The sequence below is a fragment of the Eleutherodactylus coqui genome, chromosome 13 (genome assembly GCF_035609145.1).
Source record: "Eleutherodactylus coqui strain aEleCoq1 chromosome 13, aEleCoq1.hap1, whole genome shotgun sequence".
Taxonomy (NCBI): Eukaryota; Metazoa; Chordata; class Amphibia; order Anura; family Eleutherodactylidae; genus Eleutherodactylus; species Eleutherodactylus coqui.
In genome coordinates this window covers 56,148,566-56,172,998 of record NC_089849.1, presented here as the reverse complement: position 1 = coordinate 56,172,998, position 24,433 = coordinate 56,148,566, and the positions used below count along the sequence as shown (strand labels likewise).

Here is a 24,433-nt window from a genome sequence, read left to right as displayed (position 1 = left end):
TCCCATGTGTCTACCGCCTTCCTCACTTAGGGTTCACTGCACGCCCGCAGTGAGAAGGAGATTGAATGGAGCCGTGATGGAGCATGCATGGTGCCACTCTAGTCATTTTCGATGGGGCTGATGGAGAGACTGTATTTACTCAGCTATTTCTGTCAGTCCCATTGAAATTAATGGAACGGCACTGCAAATGCTCGGCGTTGCTTCATTCACTCTCCGCAGGACACAGGACTCCCATTCTAGGGATTGTTGGCGGTCTCAGCCGTGAGATCTCCACCAATCAAACTTAGGTGATAAAAGTCAATCTTGGGATAACTCTTTTAAGATCCTTTTACTCTGGTCAACTATTGAAGCTGAACGTTCCTCCAAGGGCTTGTTCGCCCAACTATTAGGCCACGTAAAATGACCACCTATCAGCCAATGAACAAGTGAACGCTCATTTGTTGGCAGATTGCTTGCTCAGTTTCAGCTAGCATAAAAATTGCGAACAGTGGATATATACAGCCTGACTATGGGGATGAACAATCATACTAGTGGTCATTCGCCCCCAAAACGATCCTCATCACAGTGCAAAAAAAAAATTAATCGGATGCTGATTGACATGTGTGTCAATCAGTGCTCATTGCATTGGGCCAAGAATTCATCCAGTCTAAAAGGACCCTTAGGGCTCTTTCACAGGAGCATTTTCACGGCCGGCCGATATACACTAAGTGTGAGGTGTAAAAACTTGTGAATGGGTGCACAAATCTAACGTTTGAGACGTTCAAACAGCATGGGCCCCGGCACATACACGCTGAGCTTGCCATGCAGATTTTCCTTCCCTCCCCCTCGCTGGCTCACCTCCTCGCCTGGCTCCTGTCCCACCCCTGGTCCGCAGCCAGCAACGGAAGAAGGCGGAATGGGGCTGCGCTTGGCTCCGCCCTCGTCCCGCCCCCTCCCATCGCAATTAGCTGGAGGGGAGGAGAGAAGAGGGAGGGAGTTTAGCAATCACGCTGCTAAACTCCCTCCCACCTCCGGCCGCTGTATCTGTGATCTGATGCATTGGATTCCAATGCATCAGATCACATGCCTATATTCCCCTGACATAAAAGCGCCTGGCCCGCCAATATAGAACTGGGCATTTTTACGTCGGGCCCAAAAGATAGTCCTATATTCCGTCCCAAAAGATAGTTCCAGGACTATCTTTTGGGCCCGACGTAAAAACACCTGGTGCTATATTGGCCAGCCGGGCGCTTTTACGTCGCGGGAATATGGCCATGTGATCTGATGCATTGGAATCCAATGCATCAGATCACAGCATATACCGGCTGACCATGAAAACGGTGGGCCGACATACTCTCGTGTGAAAGAGCCCTTAGGCTGGATTCACACAGGACGGAATTGCAGCGGAATTTCCGTGCGGAATGTCTATTCGCAGTTCCGCCCATGGCTCCTAATCCGAGGATTAGCCAGCAAAGTGGACAAGATTTTGCAAAAATCTTGTCTACACGCTGCAGCCAATCCGTTGTGGCCAAACCACGTGGAAACGGGCCTGCGGCGCGGAAAACAAAGACACAGCATGTCAATTCTTTTTTCACTTCCACAGTGCCTTTTCTCCTCTCTTTGGGGAGAGATGGCCGCAGCAGAAATGCAGGTGGCAAAGCCACTTCAAAACCCGCGGCTAACGGCCACGGGTTTTGAAGCTGCGCTTCTCCAGCGGAATTCTTGTTGTTTTTCGGAGTGGCCATTCCGCAAGAATTCCACCCCGTGTGACCCCAGCCTTAGACCTCCTGGGCACCTATCAATCAGCACCCTGAAAAGTGCTATCATGTTATAGTTTACATGGCACAGTGCCTTGTAGGAATGATCTACTGTGCCTATGTAAGCAATGTAGGAGACTACAATATTTAGCATGTTGCTGTCTGTTGGCACATGTTGGGAATTGTAGAGCAGCTTCAGACAGACTGGTTGCCAATCTCTTCCATATTATCTCAACGAACTGTATGTAACAGAAGAGTAACTGAAAGATTCTAGGATCCAGTGAAAATAGATATAAAAACTTTCTGAGTCCCCCTAAGACACCAAGGCTCATCTGCTCTGCGGACAGAGCTTGCACAACCTGATATGATCTGGAACTATAAGTGACTTCATGCTGGATCGTCACTTATACTTCTAAATTAGCATTTCTCCCTTACCTGGTAGCAATCAGCGGGTGGCAGAATACAGGTTTACTGAAGCCATCTCTGGTGTGGGGGAGACTATTGTATAGCAACAGATCTTTTTCTGTAAGTATTGCCAGGAGTTTCTGTTTATCATCTTGTGGCAGCTAAAAAAGAAGAAAGAACGTCTATAGCCAAAAGGAGAGACTGGAAGACACCTGTGAATTGTGATAAGAGCCTCACTTATTGCCATACCTGTTCCGTCAGCCAACCCATGTGCTTAATGTCCTTGCCCACAAGCTGTTTAACGTCATCACGGACCCGTGGTGTCAGAGCATTGACATTGGCATGGATGGCACTGAACCAGGACTGGGCCGTACCTTCATCTTTTGCTCGAAGGAAAAGAACATCTCTTCCATCTGCTGAACAAATCTCTAGGTATCTGCATAAAAGCACAGACAAATGATTGAGAACAAAGGAAAACATTTTTACGTCTAAGCTTCCAACCTGGAACAAGAAGCGCACTATTCTCCAGACGGTTTTTATTAGAAGATTGCTGCTTCTTTGAAGCCAGGCACCAGAAACAAGCACTGGTCCCTACTGCCTGCAATGCCTTCCAAAGCAGTATGTCAATGCATGATCATAGGAGAGGGAATATTGGTGGGAACTTTGAGGATATCAGTGGTATAGTTATGGGGGCACGGCGGCTAATTGGAGGTATCACGGTCACATTTATAGAGACTGTATAATGAGGGTATTAACTGCAACCAGCGAGCACAGGAGTCCATAATCCATGTATGAACTCAACATGCAACTTATTTCTTTGGGTACAGAGTTGAGCTTATCTTGAGAAAAGCGATTTAAAGCCTCCTTCACAGATTCTGTCTGATGTGGCGTGATGATATTCACACCAGAATCCATGGAGTTTCCACATTCCATTATTTTCAATGGGAATATGTATAGTTCTTGTAGTGTAGATTTTTCCGTGTAAGAGTTGAAATACCGCCCAAAAATTGTCATGTCTTCTCTTAGAGGAAAATAGAGCTTTGGCACAACCCCATATATCCAACTCTCTGGCCCTCTCAGATGCTCCACCATTTGGCCTGCCCATTTGACTCCCAGAATTTCCACCCAGGCAGCCCAAACAACAGAGAATCTGGAAGGCCCAGAGCACTTGGAAAAAGTGATAGTTCATGAAGGGCGCAGGAACAACAAGGAAAGAGGTTATGAGTAGCTTGTGAATTAGACTATGATGAACTGACTGTCAGATACATTATCTAGTTGTCTGATGTAGAGGTGTATCGCCTCGAAACGTGTTATCTGCAGGTTTTCAATACAGTTTCAAATTTATTCTGTATCACTGCTATCATCGGATGCAATCCACAGTTAATTCTTCCAATGGAAACATTTGCATACCAAAGGGTCCATTTGGTAAGTCTGCGTAAGTTGGCATGTTGCCGATTTAAAACCACACCGCAGGTTAATTTCCATGCAGATTTTTTCCGCAGCATGCGGATGAGACTTGTTTAAATCACATCTACTTCAGTGCTACTGTAAATGCTGTAGATTGCATGCAATGAAAATCGGCAGTGTTCCCGTCCAATGGGGCAAACCTGGCATCTACAAACATCAAGAGATACTGATGATAAAACAGCAGAGTCTATCAGCAAAAACTAATGCCTATGGGCACCATTCGAGTTATGCCATTCATCTCCGTTGAAGAGCCCTGGATGGATTATGTCCTCATTCCTCCTGTGCTGTGAACTGTAACAATATTTGGCTCTCATCGCCAGGTAACAAGAGAGATCCCAGAGGAGGGAACAGCTAAGAAAGTGGATGGTAATTGCAGAAAAACAAATAGGAACTTTTCTAAAGCTAGAAAAGTCTGTAAAACATAATAATTCTTTTAACTTCACGTAATAGATTGACAATTGTGAGATAAGTATATGCTTACACATATGATCCAAGGACATGTGCTCCACAACTAAAGCAACTACTATAGAACCCTTAGGGTGGACGCTCCCTGGCGATTTTTTCTTTCTTGCGCTGCGAGAGCACGAGAAAACTCTCGCCTCGCAGCGCAAGAAAGACGCCGGTATAGAACCGGCATATCGCAAGTGGTTTCAATGGGGCCAGCGGCAACAGCGCTAGCCCCATTGAAAACATAGGGAGAATGCCGCGGACTTCTGCCACAGCTGTGACAGCTGTGACAGCTGTGGCAGAAGTCCCCGGCATTCTATCCCATTGCTTTCAATGGGATCGACACTCCTGCCGATCCCATTGAAAGCACTGCTTTGTCAAGCCCCGTAGTATGATTATTGGGGAAGGGCTTGAAATATAAGCCCTTCCCCGATAATCAGCAAAAAGTGTAAAAAAAAAAAAAAAATTACTTAGCTCTCCGGCGCTCATACGCATCCTCCTGCTGGCTCCCCTGCACTGCTATTAAGCTCTTTCAGCAGGTGGGGATTTAAAAATCCCCGCCTCCTGAAAGGGTTGTGCTGATTGGCTGAGGGCTCAGCCAATAGCAGCTAGTGCTTAGCTATTGGCTGAGCGCTCAGCCAATGACACATAGCCTTTAGCTATTCATTCATGAGGCCTCAGCCAATCTGCACAGCCCTTTCAGGAGGCCATTTTTAAATCCCTGCCTGCTGAAAGAGCTTAATAGCAGTGCAGGGGAGCAAGCAGGAGGACGCGTCTTAGTGCCGGAGAGGTGAGTAATTTTTTTTTTATTTTTATTTTACACTTATTGCTGATTATCGGGGAAGGGCTTATATTTCAAGCCCTTCCCCGATAATCTTACTGCGGGGCTTGGCAGAAACCATTGCTTTCAATGGGATCGGCAGCAGTACTGATCCCATTGAAAGCAATGGGATAGAATGCCACGGACTTCTGCCACAGCTGTCACAGCTGTGGCAGAGGTTTCCTTCACCCCCGCGGTCCCCGCGGGAATGAAGGAAACTCCTGCTACAGCTGTCACAGCTGTCACAGCTGTGGCAGAAGTCCCCTGCATTCTCCATCCCTTTTCAATGGGGCTAGCGCTGCTGCCACTGGCCCCATTGTAAAGACTGGCGATATGCCAGCATGATGCCGTTTTTTTTCTCGCACTGCGCTGCGAGACTTTAACTTTACTCTCGCAGCGTAGTGGAGAAGAAAACGCCAGTGGGTGTCCACCCTTAAAAGGAATGGGCTAAGTTCAGCATAGTCCGATAATAATTCTTGGATATGGACTTTGTGGGAGAAGACAAGTATGAAACCCTCCAGTCGCATGAACCAGGATCAGCAGAAGGCCACATATTGTTTTTATATGCTTCCTATATGTTTCTACTAGTATCCTTATATGCTTCTACAAATATCATAAGAACTTCATCATTACCTATTTCTGGCCTCACCTGTTCTCAGGATCAGCAGGTAAGAAAGTGCGGGATACATAACACATCTTCAGTGGTATGCTTTTCCCATCCTTTATGTCTCGAGGAGGCAAGGCTGGGGAAGTCTTCTTGTGAGGAGGGACTGGTGCACTTCCATCCCAGCTCCCCGATCCACTGGAGGTAGAGCCTTTGAAGAAGGGAGATATCTCCTTCATATACTTCACTGTAGAGATAAGATGATAAATTAGTAGTAAGTAATGTGCCAAAAAAGGTAGGGAGACATTCATCCTCAGCTCCAAATACCAGGTTGGAATTGAAGACATCATTGCTTCATGCCATAGAAAAAGCACTCAACCCTTGCCTGTCATTACCGGGCAGCAGCTGTCCACTGACTGTTATTTTGACATTAATGTCAAATATCTAAAATATCGGTAAAATTCTTATACACAAAAATTATATCTAGGTTCAGCATTTTTTGGTAGTAAGATTAAAGGGGTTGTCCAGCACTAAACCTATGATGACCTAAACCATTCCAGTGGCCAATACATGATGTGTGTTACATACTACTGAATCACAGATCGTTTTAGTGGCCAATACATGTTGATGTCCTTCGTAAGAAGGACATGGCAGATTATAGATACTTAAAAAAAAAAAAGGAAAAAATGATGGTCAGCGTACGCAAAGTGACAAGCAATTGATTGTATTTGGCTAATACCTATGTCACTGTTGCATATGTGCAGGGCACAAGTATGGCACCCTTCTCGGATGTCACCAAAACGTCAGGCAAAGACGTAATCAATGTCCTCAATAGACCAATATAGGTAAATATCATATCACCAAAAATGGAAAACACAAAATAGGGCACAAAACAGTTAACAGAAATGCAGGAATGGGAATGATATCCCTAACCACCTTTGGTGTGGCAGACCATGCCTAAAACAGGGTGATCACTCCGATAGGGGGGCCCAATGTCAGTAACCTAGGGGCCCCAGTCTGTCCCTAGATGGAGGGTAGGGAAGATGTTAAATGTAGATGGAAAGAGCAATGTATATAACACAGTATAAGGTAGAAATGAATAAGCCTCAACAGAATGAATAGCAACAGGTACTTAGCTATAGACAACCACTAACACCAAACACCTCAAGCAGGACAATCACCGGCGCCCAGGTAGAGGCGGGCCAAGAATAGGTACACTTCCATTATGGCTGATTGGCCAGCTAAGAGAAACACCTCCTTGTCAACCAATCAGTCACCACATGAGATGTTGTAGCTGTGAAGTAGGACACGTTATACACTGAGCCAACTGAGGGATTTACAACAAATCAAACCTCATCCAGCAGCGACAGGAAGAAGCCATTTATCGGCACCCAATGCCAAACACACTGTTAGGTAGACCAGAGTAGACATTGTGGCATGATCCCAGCTCCACCTCCTGATTGCAGCGGAACGCCACAACAGTCGTTTGAGCTGACAATGGCCGAAATAACCCATCCTGAGAGATCGCATTTTTGCCACATAGCCAATATGATTTGGGCTGACTTTCATCTTCTGTGTATGGGCAGCCTTATTCTAGTCAGTAATAGTATATACTCAGGCTCAGTCCTCCAGAAATCCCAGACAAAATAGCAGAAAATGCATAAGGCATAGCAAAAGTAAGCCAACCCGACCCCATAATAGTCAATGGGATCCATTCGCTGCGGTTTAGTTCCATCATAGGACAGATCTGTTTACAGAAGAGTTTCCATTTCTCTGTTCCGGTAACGGAGCAGAAGAACAAAAACCCGAACGTAGATGTGAATAGAGCCTGACTGATAAAGGAAGCAGAGACAGTACTAATGTTCATGTAGATAACATCCTACTGCTGACCTACAAGGCAGAGAACATCCCAGCAGTCGGTACCTGGTGGAGATAACATTGTATTCTGAAGAGGACACTCTGGTGGGGATGTAGATAAGACTCTATTCATAGCAATTAGCTTCTACTGTGCAAACAGACTATAAGCAGGATATTCTTTTGGCATGTTTATGTCTGCATATCTCCACTTTATATTTTATTTTTGATGGGATCATTGATGTAATGATGCATTCCTGCGTGTACTATAGATCTATCATTCAGGGCTCCAGATGAAAAGAAATAACCTAGGAGCCATTGGCACCTTAAATGAAAAATTTAGGAGTCCAAACAAAGTTTTTATTCCCCAAATTAAAATACATTCATGATTAATCTATAATAAAAAAAAAACTTGCTGTACAATACTATACATTATTTACACATCCAGCGTGCCGTTCTTCCCAGTATAACCTACACAGGTCATCCAAACATACTCTCCTTCCTGTAATCACCTACACATCCAGATCACCCCAGGTATAATCTACAGATTGCCCAATATACACATCCAACGCTTTCCTCATGGTATAATCATCACACCTGGAGCATCCCTCACTGTATTATCATCACACCTAGCGCATCCACCCCTCGCTGTATAATGATCACACCTGGAGCATCTCCCTTTCTGTAGTATCATGACACCTGGAGCATCCACCCCTCCCTGTCTAATGATCACACCTTGAGTATCCACCCCTCCCTGTATTATCACACCTGGAGCATCCCCCTTCCCTGTATTATCATCACACCTGGAACATCCCCCTTCCCTGTATTATCATCCTACCTGGAGCATCCCCCCCTCGCTGTATAATGATCACATCTGGAGCATCTCCTCTTGTGATTTAATCATTACACCTGGAGCATCTCCCCTTGCAATTTAATTATCATACCTGGAGCATTCCTCCTCACAGTATAGGCATCACACCTGGAGCATCAACCCCTCCCTGTATTGTCATCACATCTGGAGCATCCACCCGTCACTGTATAATGATCACACCTGGAGCATCTCCCCTTGCTGTATAATCATTATACCTGAAGCATCCCCCCTCACAGTATAGGCACACACCTGGAGCATCTTCCCTTGCGGTATAATCATCATATCTTGAGCATCCCCCCTCGCTGTATAATAATCACACCTGAAGCATTTCCCCCTCACAGTATAAGCATCATACTTAGAGCATTCCCCCTCTCAGTAAAAGCATCACACTTGAAACATCTCCCCCTTGTGGTATAATAATTAAATTAAAAATTGCCCACCATAAATAGCAGTCATGTGATGGGGGTGACTACTCATCACAGTAGCAACAGCTAGGCTCCTCTCCCCCACCACTTTAGAGAGCAGCCAGGTGCCTCTCCCCCACCAGGTGTGAGGATTCTAAGCAGCCTCTCCTGCACTATCCCTCTGACAACCTCCCCTGTATACAGTTCTGCTGTAGACCTGCTGCCATTCTCTTCCTGCCAGGAGAAATGGTGCTGAGGCAAGCATCTGGCAGGCTAAACACTCCTGAGGATGCTTGTCTCTGCAGAGCTATGGACGATGCAGCTCTTCTTTGGTGCCTACCTTCTTTGCTGCTGTCCTCCCATTTTTAGGGTGGGTTCCAGCAGCATTATTCAGTCGGCACTATGTGTGGATTATGTGTGCGGATGGAGGCAATGTTTGTAATTGTCATGAAGAGCAAGACTCTCAATTCCTGGTGCTCTCCAGCAGGCAACGACTGGAGAGAGAAAAGGAGGTACTAAAAGACAGTGCTAATCGTGGTGAGAGGCAGGCCTAGTCGACATGCCTCAGCACCCATACACATTTAATATCTGCATGAAAATGCACAACTGTTGCTTATACGAACTGCATAAAAAATGCAAGGTACTTAGTGCATAATTTGATCAAACTATACGGGCCCATCCGCCACATCCAAGCAAACCTTAATGGATGGGTTACTAGCTCTATAGACATGTGTTGTGCACTCCATTTATCCATCTCTCCCAAGTGGTTCAGTGATAGTACACAGCCAGGTACCCAACTTTCTTGCTTATGTAGAGGTTTCTTAGCACAAAGAAAGGTGCCAGACAATCCTCTCTACTGGTGATCTGTCAAGGGCATCCTGAGCCCGGTCGCCTTGTGTGCATGACCTCACGCATCCAGCAGTCCCAACAACTCCTAAAATAAACTAAACGGCTCCAGTGGCGGTCAATTCATCGATAAGACCATGCAGCTTCCTGCATTCCAATAATGCGCCCCTCCCAAACTCTGTTTATTGGGTGAAATCTCTTCTCTGTGTCATAGAAGCGTCTAGGGGTCAACAAGCTCTACACAAGAGGAACAAGAGGTCACTGCACACAAGGAGCTTCCGAGAGACTTTTATAGGCCAAGGAGGGAACCTCTCTTAGGGCCTCAGTTGACAAGACTGTTCATCTAATCGCCACATTTCTAATCATTTGTATATCTGCCTGAGATGTAACTCCATGCCCAGATTTGCAGCCAAACGACAACTCCTTCTAGGTGCTGGATTTTTTTTTGTAGACCCCCAATTTCTTGTTTCAATATAGAACTCAACACTCTCTAGTCATTAGGATGGAGCTGCACAGTTACTTCTACTTTGCAATTTTTTAATTATAAGCTGGTTGCACAGCACTGCATCTGAAAAGCCTCAGGGCTCAGTCACACGGGCACATCTGGGCGCTGATGCGCCCGTGTTACTGCGCGAAGAAGACGGCCGCACTGCAGGTGCGGACGACTCTCCGCACCGCAGGAAGAAAGAACACATGACCGGCAATGGAGCCGGTCATATGTTCTTTTTTCCGGCGGTGCGGAGAGTCGTCCGCACCTGCAGTGCGGCCGTCTTATCCTGCAGTAACACGGGCGCATCGGCGCCCGGATGCGCCCGTGTGACTGAGCCCTCATACTGCATCCATAGACAAACAGTACTGGCATCTTTTGTGTGACACATCCCCCAAACATTCAGTAAATCATTGTAAATCTCTCATTACTGTGAAAACCACATAATACTTAGGCTACACAGGCTGTTATTAACCCCTTAATGACACGGCCTTTTTATTTTTGGTTTTTACTCCCCACTTTCAAAAATGCTAACTCTTATTTTTCCGTTGACGTCGCTGTTTAAAGGCTTTTTTTGCGGGACGAGTTGTATTTTTTAGTGGTACTATTTAATGTACCGTATAATGTACTGAAAATGTTTTAAAAATTAAAGTGGAGTGAAGTGGAAAAAACGCAATTGCACCATCTTTGGGGGGAGGCAGTTTTTGCAGTACACAGGGAACAAGATACCTTTATTCTGCGGTTCAGTACTGTTATGACAAAACCAAGTGTATGTAGTTTTTTAGTTTTACTACTTTTGAGGGATAAAATATCTTTAAAAAACAAAATTTTCAGTCACATCTTCTGACTGCCACAACATTTTTATCTTTCCATCAATGGGATTGTGCGAGGGCTTTCTTTTTGAGGGACGACCCGTGGTTTCTATTGGTATTTTGGTGTACGTACGACTTTTTGATTGTATTTTATTCATTTTTTTTTTTACTTTGACACAGGGTGACCAAAAAAAGCACAATTCTGGCATTGTGAATTTTTTGGGACAACATTCCCATGCAGGATAAATAATCCGTTATTTTGATCAGATTAGACTTTTACCAAATAAGAAAAAGGAAAGCGGGTTACATTTTTAACATTCTTTATTTTTTACAAGAATTAAAACTTTTTTTAGTCCTCTAAAGGGACTTGAAATTGAGATTGTTGGATTGCTCATACTTATACCATATACTCCAATACTTCAGTATTGCAGCATATAGTATTTCTACCAGCATTGTATTGAGACGTGCCATAAGCACGTCTTAATAGACAGAAACACATGGCATCCCTTGGGACCTTTAGAAGGCTCCTGGCTACTATTACTTCACAATCTCATCGAGAGGGGGCCATTTGAGACCTTTGATGACCGATCGAGAGATTTAAATGCCACTGTCCGAATTGCCAGCAGCATTTGAAAGGGTTAACAGCTGCAATTGGCATAAACTCTGATTACGGCTGTGGCGGACGGGTGTCAGCTGTCAAAGACAGCTGACTCTGGCCGTGTATGAAGTATGTTCAGCTTCCGAGCCAGTGCCATATTACTGATGCGCACCTAGTATGCACATATATGTCCTCGGACGCTAAGGGGTTAAACAAGGCTTGTTTTCTTATGTGACTCAGGTTGTGCAACCCCCTGAGATCTGGCGGTCCTACTACCAATACATACAAATAACTATAGTAAACAGCTAGTAATACACATGGAATGTGTATAGACGTATTATTACCTATAGATTACAGTATGTATATGGGAAACGCGTTAGTTCCTTATTTCATCCTTCAGTCCCCTTAAAATAAGTCCTGTGTGCTCTTATCCCTGCATAAATAATTGAAAAGTGAATCTAGAAAGTCACTTTGAAAAAACAGCTCTGGGCGTAACATGAAGTGTGTTCTGAACTGCGGACAGCTGGATCCCTGTGGCACACACACAATCTGGATGCAATAACTGCACTTACTCATCACACAACTATTTTTTTGGAAAGTTCAACGTAGAATATGACTTTACTTTACAGAGGAAGGAGAGAAAAACAGTGAGGAAAACACCGTGACGATGTTACAAAGACATAGACACCATCTAACTAAAGCGGATAACACACAGTTGCATCAATCGTGTCTTTTATTGAGCACCCAAGTGTTAATTGGCAAAAGGTGTATCAACTACGTTCGAAAGGATGGGTCTCACATATATTTGCCCATTACATAAAAGCACACAAATCTATACTCAGCTGTGTTAAGCAAACTGAACCAGTAGAACCCTGTTTCAGGTCCAACTTTGCTAAAAGTTTGGTTTGGCACAAACCCGAACCAAGTTTTTAGCAAAGTTCTATCAGAAACAGGGTTCTACTACTTCAGTTCACTCAACACTGGTCTTGAACACTGGTGTATAACACTGTCGAAGAGCCGTAAAAGCTCTGTATAACATTCTCATAGTGTTACACAGGCTTTAATGGCTCTTAGGCAGTGTTATACACCAGTTTTAAGGGTTTTGTTGAACTTCTAGTTTGGTTTGGACACATTCAGACCAAACCGAACTTTTTGCAAAAGTTTGGCGAACTGGCCGGACCAAACTTTTCAAAAGTTTGCTCATCCCTACTTCTTAGGAAAGATAGATTAGTGTGAACTGTGCCTCACTGCAAACAAGTTTCAGAAGACTTCAGAAGAAGTGTTATAGAGATGCATTAACCTGGAAAAGAGCTGCTAAACATATTGAGAATATACAGGGTATATTGGGAATATACTGTATGTGACATACAGTCTATACAGAGGCAGCATATGGCAGTATAAAGGAACTGTAGTATAGGGGCTCTATGTCACTCTATATAGGCTCAGCTATGTGCATGAGGCATTATATGGCAAAGACGTAGTGACCTGGGTGTGGTTGCATTTGCTCTCTCTACATCCTATAGCTAAATTAGTGTCTTCTATGAGCTACTTCAACTGTTTTCCATAGCTATTATAGGTATTATGTGGCTTTTATGAATGTTTTTGTTTTAAACTACTTTTCTGTATATTACATACAGTTAACAATCCTTCTAAAACAGTTCTGCTGTATAATATTGTTTTTGGAACCATTCACTTTAGCAAAGGGAAGGCTCTGATAATACAGCTGACTTCAAATGTAGAATTCCCCCAGGCTGCGCGGCTCTATTTTTGGATCATCTCTACAGGGGAATGGAGTAATTGCTTTTTACTGTTTCTTTGACGTAAAAATGTGTAAGTGATAAAATGTGGGTCCAATGCCTACTAAGTGTGGTACAGGCAACTTAATGCAGTACAGAAAAGACAAACACAATGTGAGTCCTATGGAAATCATAGGGAACATAGGGATCATCAGGCAGAACTGATAGGAAAATTCAAGTTTATATTACTATCAAACATGGTAGACGGAGTTGTAATTATCATATTGTATACCAAAGAAGGAAAAAGCTTTCACAATAGATGCGTTGAAGGAAACAAAGGATTAGACATGTAAAAAAATTAATCTATCTTAACCCTGTTTTCAAAATGAGAGAGGGGGAAAAAATGGACAGCATGCCCCAGAAACCAGGATCGGTAATGGTGCCCTGGATTGGTGGTGAAGCAAATTTATGAAACTGCTGTTGGCCTAGAATGCTGGTTGACCAGTGGTCAAATTAGCGATAGATACCACGTTGGAGAGAAGGCACAAGAAACGAGGACTCCGGTGCGACACATTTATAAATATAGACTTAAAAGAGTCTTTTCGCTACACCCAGACATTTGGTTCTCTTACGCTGACTCATCGTGGCTCTCTATTGAGCTGTGTCTGGGAACTAGGATGCTGAACATCATATTATATGTTCACCCAGCTATCTGATGAAGAGGTCTGCGAACCTCAAAACATGTTATGAGCTGGTTTCAAATAAAGCATCATTGGTTTTATGTTCACCAGTGACTCTTTTAAGTTTATATTTATAAATGAGTCATGCCAGAGTCCTAGCTTTTGCGCCTTCTCTTCATCACAGATTTCCAAAATGAGACAGTAATTTGTGCATACAGACATAAGTTTCTTGGCAGTTGGTAGTTGGCCATTGAAACCTCGTTGGCAGTTGACAGTTGGCCATTGAAACCTTGGTGACAGTTGATGGTTGACCATTGGAACCTTGATGGGAGTTGATGGTTGGCCATTGGAGCATTCAATCACTGAAAATGGCCAAAAACTTACTGATACAAGATACTTGTATCAGTAAGTATCTGGCCATTTTCAGTGGTTGTTTGATTTTATATCTTCCTTTCTGTGATACAGCCATTGGAACCTTGGCGACAGTTGGTCATTAAAGGTTTGGTAGCAGTTGACAGTTGGCTGTTTAAACCTTGGTGGCAGCTGACAATTGGCCATTGAAATCTTGGTGATAAAGACAGAATAAATAAAAAGTTCCAGCGCTCCAGAGATTTAGTAAGAACAATACACTAATAGAATTCTAGATGAAGTCAGATAAATTCTCATTTACATTCTGGGAGTGTCCAGAGACAGGAAAACCCTGCTAAAACTCATGTGTGCCTTGAGCAACCAGTGGTGTGGAAATGAAATCTGAGGCCATGATTCAAGGCGAACACCTTATTATTACTATATACATTCATGCGCGTTTCGAAGGTTCCACCTCCTTTGTGAACCTTCAAAACGCGTTGCATACCCATTTGATGTATCTATGTGTGCATTTAGCAATAAAATGGTGTTAGGCTACATTCGTGGCACACATTTTATTTTCACACTGCTGGTCGGTTCAGGGCATACCTGGATTTTAGGAGTGTCCTCTGTTTCAGGACCCCCCATAACGTAAGTGAGAATTTATCTGATTTCATATATAACTGTATTAGTGTATTGTTCTAACTAAGCGCCTGGAGCGCTGGAACTTTTTACCTAGTCTGTCTTTATCTTATATGACCAATGTGAGTTTCACCTTTGAAGTTCCTACAGACGCTCTCCACTGTTGGATGACCTAGAAAGACAAGGTGTCCCTACGTAACAAAACCAATATAATTTCAACGCCAATCCAGATTTAGGTGTGACAGCCTTCCCTCCTTAGGACAGGCTGTTCACAGCGGGTGAGTTATCTTCTGTTAGGAGCTTTTCCTCTAAGGTATCCATTTTTGGAAAATTGGAGGCTTTATTTCAATTGTATTGACATCTTGGTGGCAGTTGGCAGCCGGAACCTTTCCCTTTAAATATTCTGGAGTGTGATTAAATTCATAAATGATCACAGATGACTTCATGAAGTGCATTAATAAAAACCTCCCTTGTAATTTACGCATGCAGATAGGCTTGGTTGATAGATGACTATCAACCTCACTGTCAGCATTACTTAATAATGCGCTTCACACTTTAACTACCTGCTGACCAAATTGATTGTAATTTTAACACCTAGATATGGTATCAGAAAATCACGGAAGGAATCAAATCCGCTATTGTGTAAAGAAATGGATGGAAACTGTTGCGGTGCGCTACAGGTATGCCTCTTGCCTGTCACTGCAGATGTGCTCTTAGGCGCCATCTGTCAGGATTCCCTTACTGATTCCTGTCACTGCAAAAGGTCCCTTAGCTGTTGCCTGCTGGGAATACTTCAGTGTTCCCTTCTCTCTGCTTTAACATCTCCTGAAGTGCATGGACTGATTGGTTGACGGGGAGGCGTTTCCCCTGGTTGACCAATCAGCAATGATGTAAGTGTATAAAGTCTACTGGGTGCCAGTTATTTTGGTGATGTCTGCATGCAGGCTTTCCTGACCTCTGTCTGGCTCAGAGCTCTGTCTGTTTGAAACCTGTTGTGTCCGTCTAGTGGTTTGTGTGTGAATGTATGTAGTTTGAAACTCATTTAGCTGTTTGAGTAGTATGTCATCTGTTCCCCCACTCCATCAGATCGGTGATGTCTGGTCTGAATCTCCTGTCTGTCCTGTCCCTATGCCTATGGTTGTCACCATTTGTCAGATTCTGGTGCAGAATTTTTCAAAGTTTTCAGATGTGCAATGCAAAAATATTTTGTTCGAGTGAAAGGACCCTTTGAGTCTTTTTCAAATTGTGGGGTCTGCATACAATTCTACAGCGTTCACATCCAACGTAAGCTAACCCCCCCCCCCCCCCCCCCCGCCTCCTACATTAGCCATGTCCCTTCAATAACATAAAACTTATTTTTCGAGTTACTTGGGATGAATTAAATAATGGATGTTAAAAGCACAGAGCAGGTAGGTACAACGGTGGGATGTATTAGAGCAGAACATTATCTATGAGTGAAACGGGCCATGCTAAAAAAGTATAAAAAAAAACACTAGTAAAAAGTATAAAATGCAACATTAATATAAAGATACATCAAGAAATGGACAGTAGGTATCCATAAAGATACATACAATGGATTTCGGAAGGTGGAGCTACAGACGCGGCAGGAGTAGAGTTAGTTTACTCCACTAAATAGTTAAATCTTGGTCTCCGCCAGTCATGCAATTCTCTAGGCTCTTCCAAATTCACAGCTGACTGGACAAGAGCATCACAGCTCCCATTCTCCCACAGACACACAGCTTTAAATGGGCGGAAGTGAAAGTGAGGTAAAGGATGATTTTATCGTATCCCTTATCCTAATTGTCTAAGTACTTAACCCAATAGGGTCATTACCCCTTAAGCACGTGGCCTATTTTAGTCCTAAAGACACAACGATTTTGGGGGGATTTTCATCTTCACTTTTCAAATGCCAGAACTTTTTTATTTTCATTCAACATGGCTATATGAGGACTTGTTTTTTGCATGTTGAGCTGTAGTTTTTATTGGTACAACTTTGGGGTACATACGTTTTTTGATCACTTTTATTGCATTTTTTTGGAGGTGAAATGAGCAAAGTAAGTATTTTGGCTGTTTTAAGGGGGTTTTTTTAATATATTTTTTGCCGTGCAGGATAAATTTTGGGTTAAATTTATTGTACAGGTGGTTACAGATGTGATCCCAAACATGTTGGGTTTTATTTAAAAAATATATATAAACAAAAAGGGGGAAATGCACAAAAAGTGGTTTGTTTGTTTTTTATTACTATTTTGTTACAGGTTAACAGCGGAGATCCGTGAGAACATCGATCCCCGCTGTTGCAGTAGGAGGGCAGCTGTCAGTCACCGTCTGTTTCTGAGCCCATGCCATCCACAGGATGTAAGTTTACATCCATTTGCGTGAACACCTTTCTAGCCAAGACTTCAACTTACGTCCTTTAATGGGAAGGGGTTAAGGGATTTCTATGGTTTTATAAACATAGTACTAAAAGATCAAAGCACGAGATGGGGAAATCTAAATTGCTAATACAATAATGGGTCCCAGAGGTGCATCAGAAGACAATATGGAGCTTATTGGGTGCCAATCATTTGTCTCTATGGTCTACCCCTTATGGAATAATTCACAAATAACCTGACAGACCCTATTAATGACGTATCCTGTGTTTACAAAGTGATTTAACGTGGACATGCACATGTTCTGTATAGATGAAGCATGGGTCTTCAAAGTTATTATCTCTGGTGGGCCCAATGAACCTCATTCTAAAAACTGCTATGGACATACTCCATATAAAGGGGTTCGAGCACATGTAAGCTGGGGTACCAGTAGGCCAAAGGATGACAGACGCCTGGGCAATTTGCAAAACATGGTTCTTCACTGGATGCGGAAATTGTTCTTACATTTACAGAGTAATACATATTCTTAACAGCTTAAGGCCAGTATGACCATCCCTGGCAGCAGTGGTAAGTCTACTGGAGATAGCTACGGAACAGTCACATGTCTGACTCTGGCAACCTGGATTGATGCGGTTGTTTGATGCCCTTATGTTGCTCCACTTTGCATGGTAGCAAATGTTTGCTTAACTCTGGAACCTGGACTCCATCCGAAGTGCAACTTACAAAACACTGCACTCCACTGTCACCGGCTCTTCGGATTCTCACACAGCAAGCTTCCTGGCTATGCAACGTTTTACCTAGTAATCATAGTATCCAGCGAGAAGAGGACAACTTCTATTTACTGCAGATTGGTTTGGGGTCTGGAAAGAACTGACCTGTAAAATATGTCACTATTTTTATCACACTTTGCTCCTAAATGGAGCTGACCTTTAAAAGGGTCACTGTTATAGTACATAGTGGCCAACCAGCATGCCACTGACACTAGAAGATCTTGGAAATCCCATCCCGTTGTCCTCTAAGCATTTTTTCTAATGACCACGTGAAAAATTAATTTCTGGTCTGTTAAATTAGGTGACGTTAAACTACTTAGCCAAGTTACAAATGCATCGGGACACTCGTGTGCATCAGGAAGATCATTCTCAATCCAAGCGGAAGACCTTTCGATGACACACCAGTACAAAAACCATTCCTCCACTGGCATCTGCTGGGCTTACTATTTTGGGAAAACCCTATTAATTTGGTGTCACTTCATGCTGCACTAGTAACTCAGCTGTGTAAGTCTGGTTTTTAATTGTCAGTAAGAGTTGGACACCCAAGAGAGAATTCAGAAGCACTTTTAACCGTTTCCGCATATCTACTGCAAGATATGCAGTGCTCAGTGCGAGAATTGGCTCCTGTTATATCCCCGTTATCATGTCTACCCAGTCCTTAGTATATAGGAGTTAGCAAGTCTTATAAATCTGGCCATAGATATTCAAAAAACGTTGGCTGGAATTGACATTTTTAATTACACCCTTAATTACTGGTCATTAATTAGTCATTCTTTTGTGGAAAAAACTAGTTTCCAACAGATGTGCTGAAATTGTGCTCTGATGATGGCCATACACATTGGATCTAGATCAGCTGAACCCAATAATTTCAGCAGGACCAGACGTTATTCTACTGTGTATGTGGGCCTTCTGGCTCTCCCCCGATGGCAGATAAGGATCAGGCATGTGGGATTGTCTGGCAGCAGTGGTTTTCTCCCTTCCCTACAGTCATGGTACATGCAGATAGATCCAAGCATTCATGTGTATAGCAGAGTTCGGTGAGACAGGCACTCACTGAATGACAGCTATCTAAAATGTATGGGCAGCCTGAGAGTCCTTTTATATTAAAGGGAACCTGTCCTTATCTTTGGGCATCCAGCTCTCTGCTCCAAAGTAACTCTTTTCAGTATTTCTGCATTAAAAATAAAGTCAAAATCTGCACTGAAATCTGCTGGATTTGCAGCTAATTTTGAGCCAAATTCCACACCAATGGTGCAAATTGTACTCTGTTTTTGATGCAGAAATGCTGTAGATTTCTCCATGGAATTTCGCACGGTTGTAATTCCGCAGCGTTCCACAATGTTAGAGATATTCCTGCAACTCACCGGAACCACCATGGGCAGTGAAATGGCACCACAATATGCCAACCTTTTCATGGTAAAACTGGAGAGTGACTTTCTGGCCTCCTGCCCCAGCAAACCATTGGCCTACTTCCGCTACATTGATGACATTGTGATCATCTGGACCAACACCGAACAAGAATTAATAAAATTCCAGATTCAATGCATTCCACCCCACCATAAACCTGACATTAAGCTACTCGTATTCAGAAATCAAGTTTTTGGACATCACCATAAATATTTCAAACAACCCAATACAGACATCCCTATACCGGAAACCGATTGATCGGCCCACATACCTCAGATGGGACAGCAACCATCCTAAACACATCAAAAAGTCCATTGTCTATAGCCAGGCCATCAGATATAACTGGATCTGCTCCAATCCAACAGACAGAGAGGAACATTTATACCATCTTAAAAGGACATTTTTAAATCAGGGCTACCATCCCACCTCAATTGATGACCAGATCACCAGAGCCACCAGGGTACCCAGAAATCCTGCAGTTTTGACCAGACTGTTAGTGGCTGTTGGGACCAGTGAATGTGTGAGGGTATTCAAGGAGACCGGGCTCAGGACGCCCTTGACAGACCACCAGTAGAGAGGATCGTCCGACAAGCACGAGCAGCTCCAACTGTTTCGTTGTCCGCCATCCAGAGACAGGTGGCACCATTGTTATAGCCCTGTGTCTGTCGGAACCATTTGCAGGTGTTTGGCTAAAGGACATTTGGTCTCCCAGCGCCCATTACATGTACTGTCTTTAACACCTGCCCACTCTCACCTCCATTTGCAGTGGTGTTGTAAGTGACAGAGTGGAACCGGGTTGTCTTCAGCGACAAATCCAGCTTTAATTTTCTCACTGACAACGGCTGTGTTTGTGTCTGGAGACCTTGGAGTGAGTGCCTCAATCCTGCGTTTGCTGTGGAGTGGCACACTGCCCCCACTGCTGGTGTGATGGTCTGGGGGGCATCCCATACAACAATCGTTCCCCCGAGTAGTGGTACGAGGGACAATGACAGCTCAGCGATATGTTCAGGACATCCTGCAGCCACATGTGTTCCTCTAATGGCGGCTTTCAGCAGGATATTGCTCGGCCGCACACAGTAACGTTATCACAGGAATGTTTCCACAACATTGTCACACTTCTGTGGCTGCCTGGTCACTAGATTTATCACCAATAGAACATGTATGGGACCATCTGGGATGCAAAATTCGACAAATTTTGAGTTTGCACGATCTAGAGGCTCAGTTACAGTAAATATGGACCGGTATGCCGCAGGATACCATACTGAACCTGTATGCCTCCATGTCCACCCGTACCATATCTTGTACCTAAGCTAGAGGCGACCAACCGGTGTACCAGAGCTTCCTTTCAATTGTTTTCCGCAATAAAGGATCCTTTTGGTCTGTTATTGGAATCAGAGGCGTAATTATAGAGGAAGCAGGGGATGCGGTTGCACCCGGGCCCAGAAGCCTCAGGGGGCCCATAAGGCCTCTCTTCGCCATATAGGGAGCCCAGTACTATGAACAAAGCATTAAAATTGGGGGCCCTGTTAGATATTTTGCATTGGGGCCCAGAAGCTTCAAGTTACGCCTTTGATTGTAATCACTTACTTATAAGAATATCAACATTACAATCACACAGAAAAAGTTTCCTTCGAGTCCAACAACTCCTTCTAGGTGTTGGATTTTTGGAAAATAAGATTCTTGGGTGCAGCACTTTGCTTCTTCGTTCCAACCCTCCCACGTCCCCCTCCCATCATCCCTGGAATGTGCAAGTTCCCTTAACAGCTGTGAGGGAATCATCAGGAGACATTCTTGGCCACAACATAGCAGTGGGGGAGAGTTAAACTACAACCAAATATCCACTTCTCATGCCACTTTATATATCTGTTGTCTATAGCACTTTGTAGCTCATCTTGCCTCATTACTACTCCCTACACCCATTAGTTTCCTCATTATTCCCAGAATGCTTTGCTCTGGTAGACTAGAGACATTTACCTTCCAGCACCACCTCTTTGCCTGTCTTCTTGAGAGCTTGTACCGCATCATCATGCGTGGCTTCAGATAAGTCGGCTCCATTCACAGACAAGATTGCATCACCCACGTAAAGAGCACCTGTCAAGTCAGCGGCCAGGCCCTTGAATATCTTGGAGATGAGGATTGGCATCTTATTCTCCCGGCCACCTGCAAAGAAAAGTAGTATAAATTACACCTCATTCTCTATGCCAGTCACTTCTTACCCAATGCAGCCTGTTTTGCTATTTGTATATCTATTAATTGTGTGTACTTAGGTTGCTTCTTGAAGTATTAGGGTGCATTCACATGGGCGAGAAAATCATGCAAGTTTCAAATGTTGCAAGACGCAGGAAACTTGCATGAAAATGCAACCCATTATTTGTAGTGGATGTATTCACATGCGTAAATGATCTCTTGCAGCGATGCCGCGAGACGGAAAAAAATCACAACATGTTCTCTTACCTTACGTCAGATTGCACACGGACGAGGTGACATTCTCGGATGCGACTCTCAGTTGCCCATGTGAATACACCTTTAAGAAGGCAGGCCATGTTATGTCATTTATTAAGGAATGGCTTAAGTAACAATTCCCTAATATAACTGTATAATACACAGGACATCCATTGGAATGAATTAGAATGATGAATTTGACCAACATCCATGATTGTAGGGTTAGACGGGTAAGAAAGCAGATTTGGAAAACATAAAAAGAATTGGTAGTTAAGTCATTTCAAAATGAGGAAAAAAAGTTGATAACATAGATAGAATGGTAGAATGGTAGAGTTGGAAGGGACCTCCAGGGTCATCTGGTCCAACCCCCTGCTCAGTGAAGGATTCACTGAATCATCCCAGACAGATATCTGTCCCGCCTTTGTTTGAACACTTCCATTGAAGGAGAACTCACCACCTCCATTGGTAACCTGTTCCACTCATTGATCACCCTCACTGTCAGAAAGTTTTTTCTAATATCTAATTTGTGTCTCCCCCCTTTCAGTTTCATCCCATTGCTTTCATTCCATAGGACAGAGCCTTGTGGTACCCCACTTGATACATTGTTCTACGAGGATGTGCAGCCATTTATAACCACTCTTTGAGTATGATCACTCAGCCAGTTGTGAATCCACCTCATAGTTGCCTTGTCAATCCCATATTTGGTGATTTTTTCAATAAGTATAGTATGAGATACTTTGTCAAATGCTTTACTAACGTCAAAATATACTATATCTACTGCATTTGCCTGATCAACCCAAGTACTTGCATACATGCTGTTTAATAATTTGTTCAAAGATCTTTCCCGGTATAGAAGTCAGGCTCACTGGCCTGTAGTTTCCTGGATCCACCTTCTAACCTTTTTTGATGATAGGGACAACATTTGCCCTTTTCCAATCTTCTGGGACTTCTCCTGTTCTCCAGGAATTTTCAAAGATTACAGCGAGTGGTTCAGCAATTACCTCTGCTGCTTCCTTTAGTATCCTAGGATGTAATTAATCCGGACCTTGGGACTTGAATTCATTTAAGTTAGCTAAGTGTTCCCTTACCATCTCTCAGCTTATAGATAGCCTGCATTCTTTTATTCCCCCAATAGCACAGGGAAGATCAGTTGATATTCCATCTACTTTCTGAGAGAAAACAGATACAAAACAAGAATTTAAAAGTTCGGCCTTCTCTACATCGTTCTTAATCAATTCACCATTTTCATCTTGTAAACATCCAATAGCATCTTTGACTTTTCTTTTGCTTTTGACATACCCCCAAAATCTTTTTTGTTGCTTTTGGCCTCTGTTGCAAGCCTCAATTCATTACTAGCTTTAGCTTTTCTGACACTTGCCCTACAGTTGCGCATATGGCCATGTGAAACCGCCCTTACTCATAGATTTAGATTTTTTTTTACCAGTCACATAATATTCGACTTAAATGATAAGTGGAGGATTTGTAGACAATGCCCAGGGCACCGCTAGCGCTAAATATATCTGCGTATGCAAAGACCCTTAAAAGGCTCTAACTATCCTCCTGAAAAATGCAGAACAGATTAGAGATATTTGATATGAAAGCATTTTTCTATATTAATATTTAAGAGCATCATTAATATTTAAGATACTAAAGGCACAAAGACACATAGTATATGCCCGGATTTACAGCAGCCATGACTCGGGCTGACATGTCACAAGTATCAGAGCACAATGGTGCTTACACAGACAAAGCACTTACACTGCAGATCTCCGGCACGTTCAGCATGGCAGGCGGGTCTGCAGAGCAAATGACTTCCTAAGCATGCTGCTGCCATTTAAGAGCAGCTGACCTCTTAAAATGTCAGGATCGTTAGTTCGCTGCATTCTCGCTCCTTACAGCGGACTAAATCCAGAGAAATGGTATTATAGGTTCTAAGGGGTCTTTCACTTTTTTCCTAAATTGTCAAAAGAGCAAGAGTTAAAATGCGCTAAAGAAGTTCTTTGCTCAAGGATATGTTCACGAAAATACACCAAAATCTACGGTGAAAATCCACGCCATTTCCGCAACAGATAGAGCATGCTTGGGATTTCAAAATTTATAACATTTCTGCTGCTGATTGTTTCCTCTATAAGTAAATTTTTTTTTAACCCCTTACGGACCAAGCCCTGTAAATTTACAGTGCTTGGTCCTGGGCTTTAATCCTGGCCAATAGTATATATATAGCACAGGATTTAAGCTCCTGCAATCTAGCAGGAGCAGGTCTGTTCCTCGGCTGTTAGTCACAGCACTACGTTAGTCAATGAGTGCTATGTAGTCAAGAGAGAAAGCGGAAGTGTTACTTCCGGTATTCGACCCAGCGATCACGTGACTGCCGGGTGCCCCCTGCCAAGTCAGAGCTGCAGGGTTATAGAAGACCCTGATCAGCTGTTAGTGACTACTGTCACTACAAGGGATGTTATTCTCTGGAATTGGGGCTCCTATGGATGCCCTAGCTACGGTGGAAAAGTGTGAAATTTTTTTTAAAAAGTCAATGTGAATGACCTCCTCACAGGGGCATGAATGGTAAAAAAAATAGTTACAAAAATAAGTTAAAAGAATAAAAAATATATATACATAAAAAAATGACCCACCGCCAACTCAAACCATCGTCATATCCAAGACTAGCCAAATTATATATGAACATATCCAAAA

The 24,433-nt window shown here is 43.3% G+C and overlaps 1 protein-coding gene across 1 annotated transcript in view; it reads right to left on the bottom strand.

Moving 5' to 3' along the window:
- SNTA1 (syntrophin alpha 1) overlaps positions 1–24,433 on the bottom strand; it is a 65,135-nt gene that overhangs the window by 9,047 nt on the left and 31,655 nt on the right. Inside the window, exons 2-5 of the mRNA XM_066587389.1 lie at positions 21,275–21,460; positions 5,525–5,726; positions 2,391–2,577; positions 2,172–2,302 (exon numbers count right to left, since the gene is read on the bottom strand). Coding sequence (XP_066443486.1) covers positions 2,172–2,302; positions 2,391–2,577; positions 5,525–5,726; positions 21,275–21,460 — 706 coding nt within the window. The remainder of the gene's footprint in view (positions 1–2,171; positions 2,303–2,390; positions 2,578–5,524; positions 5,727–21,274; positions 21,461–24,433) is intronic.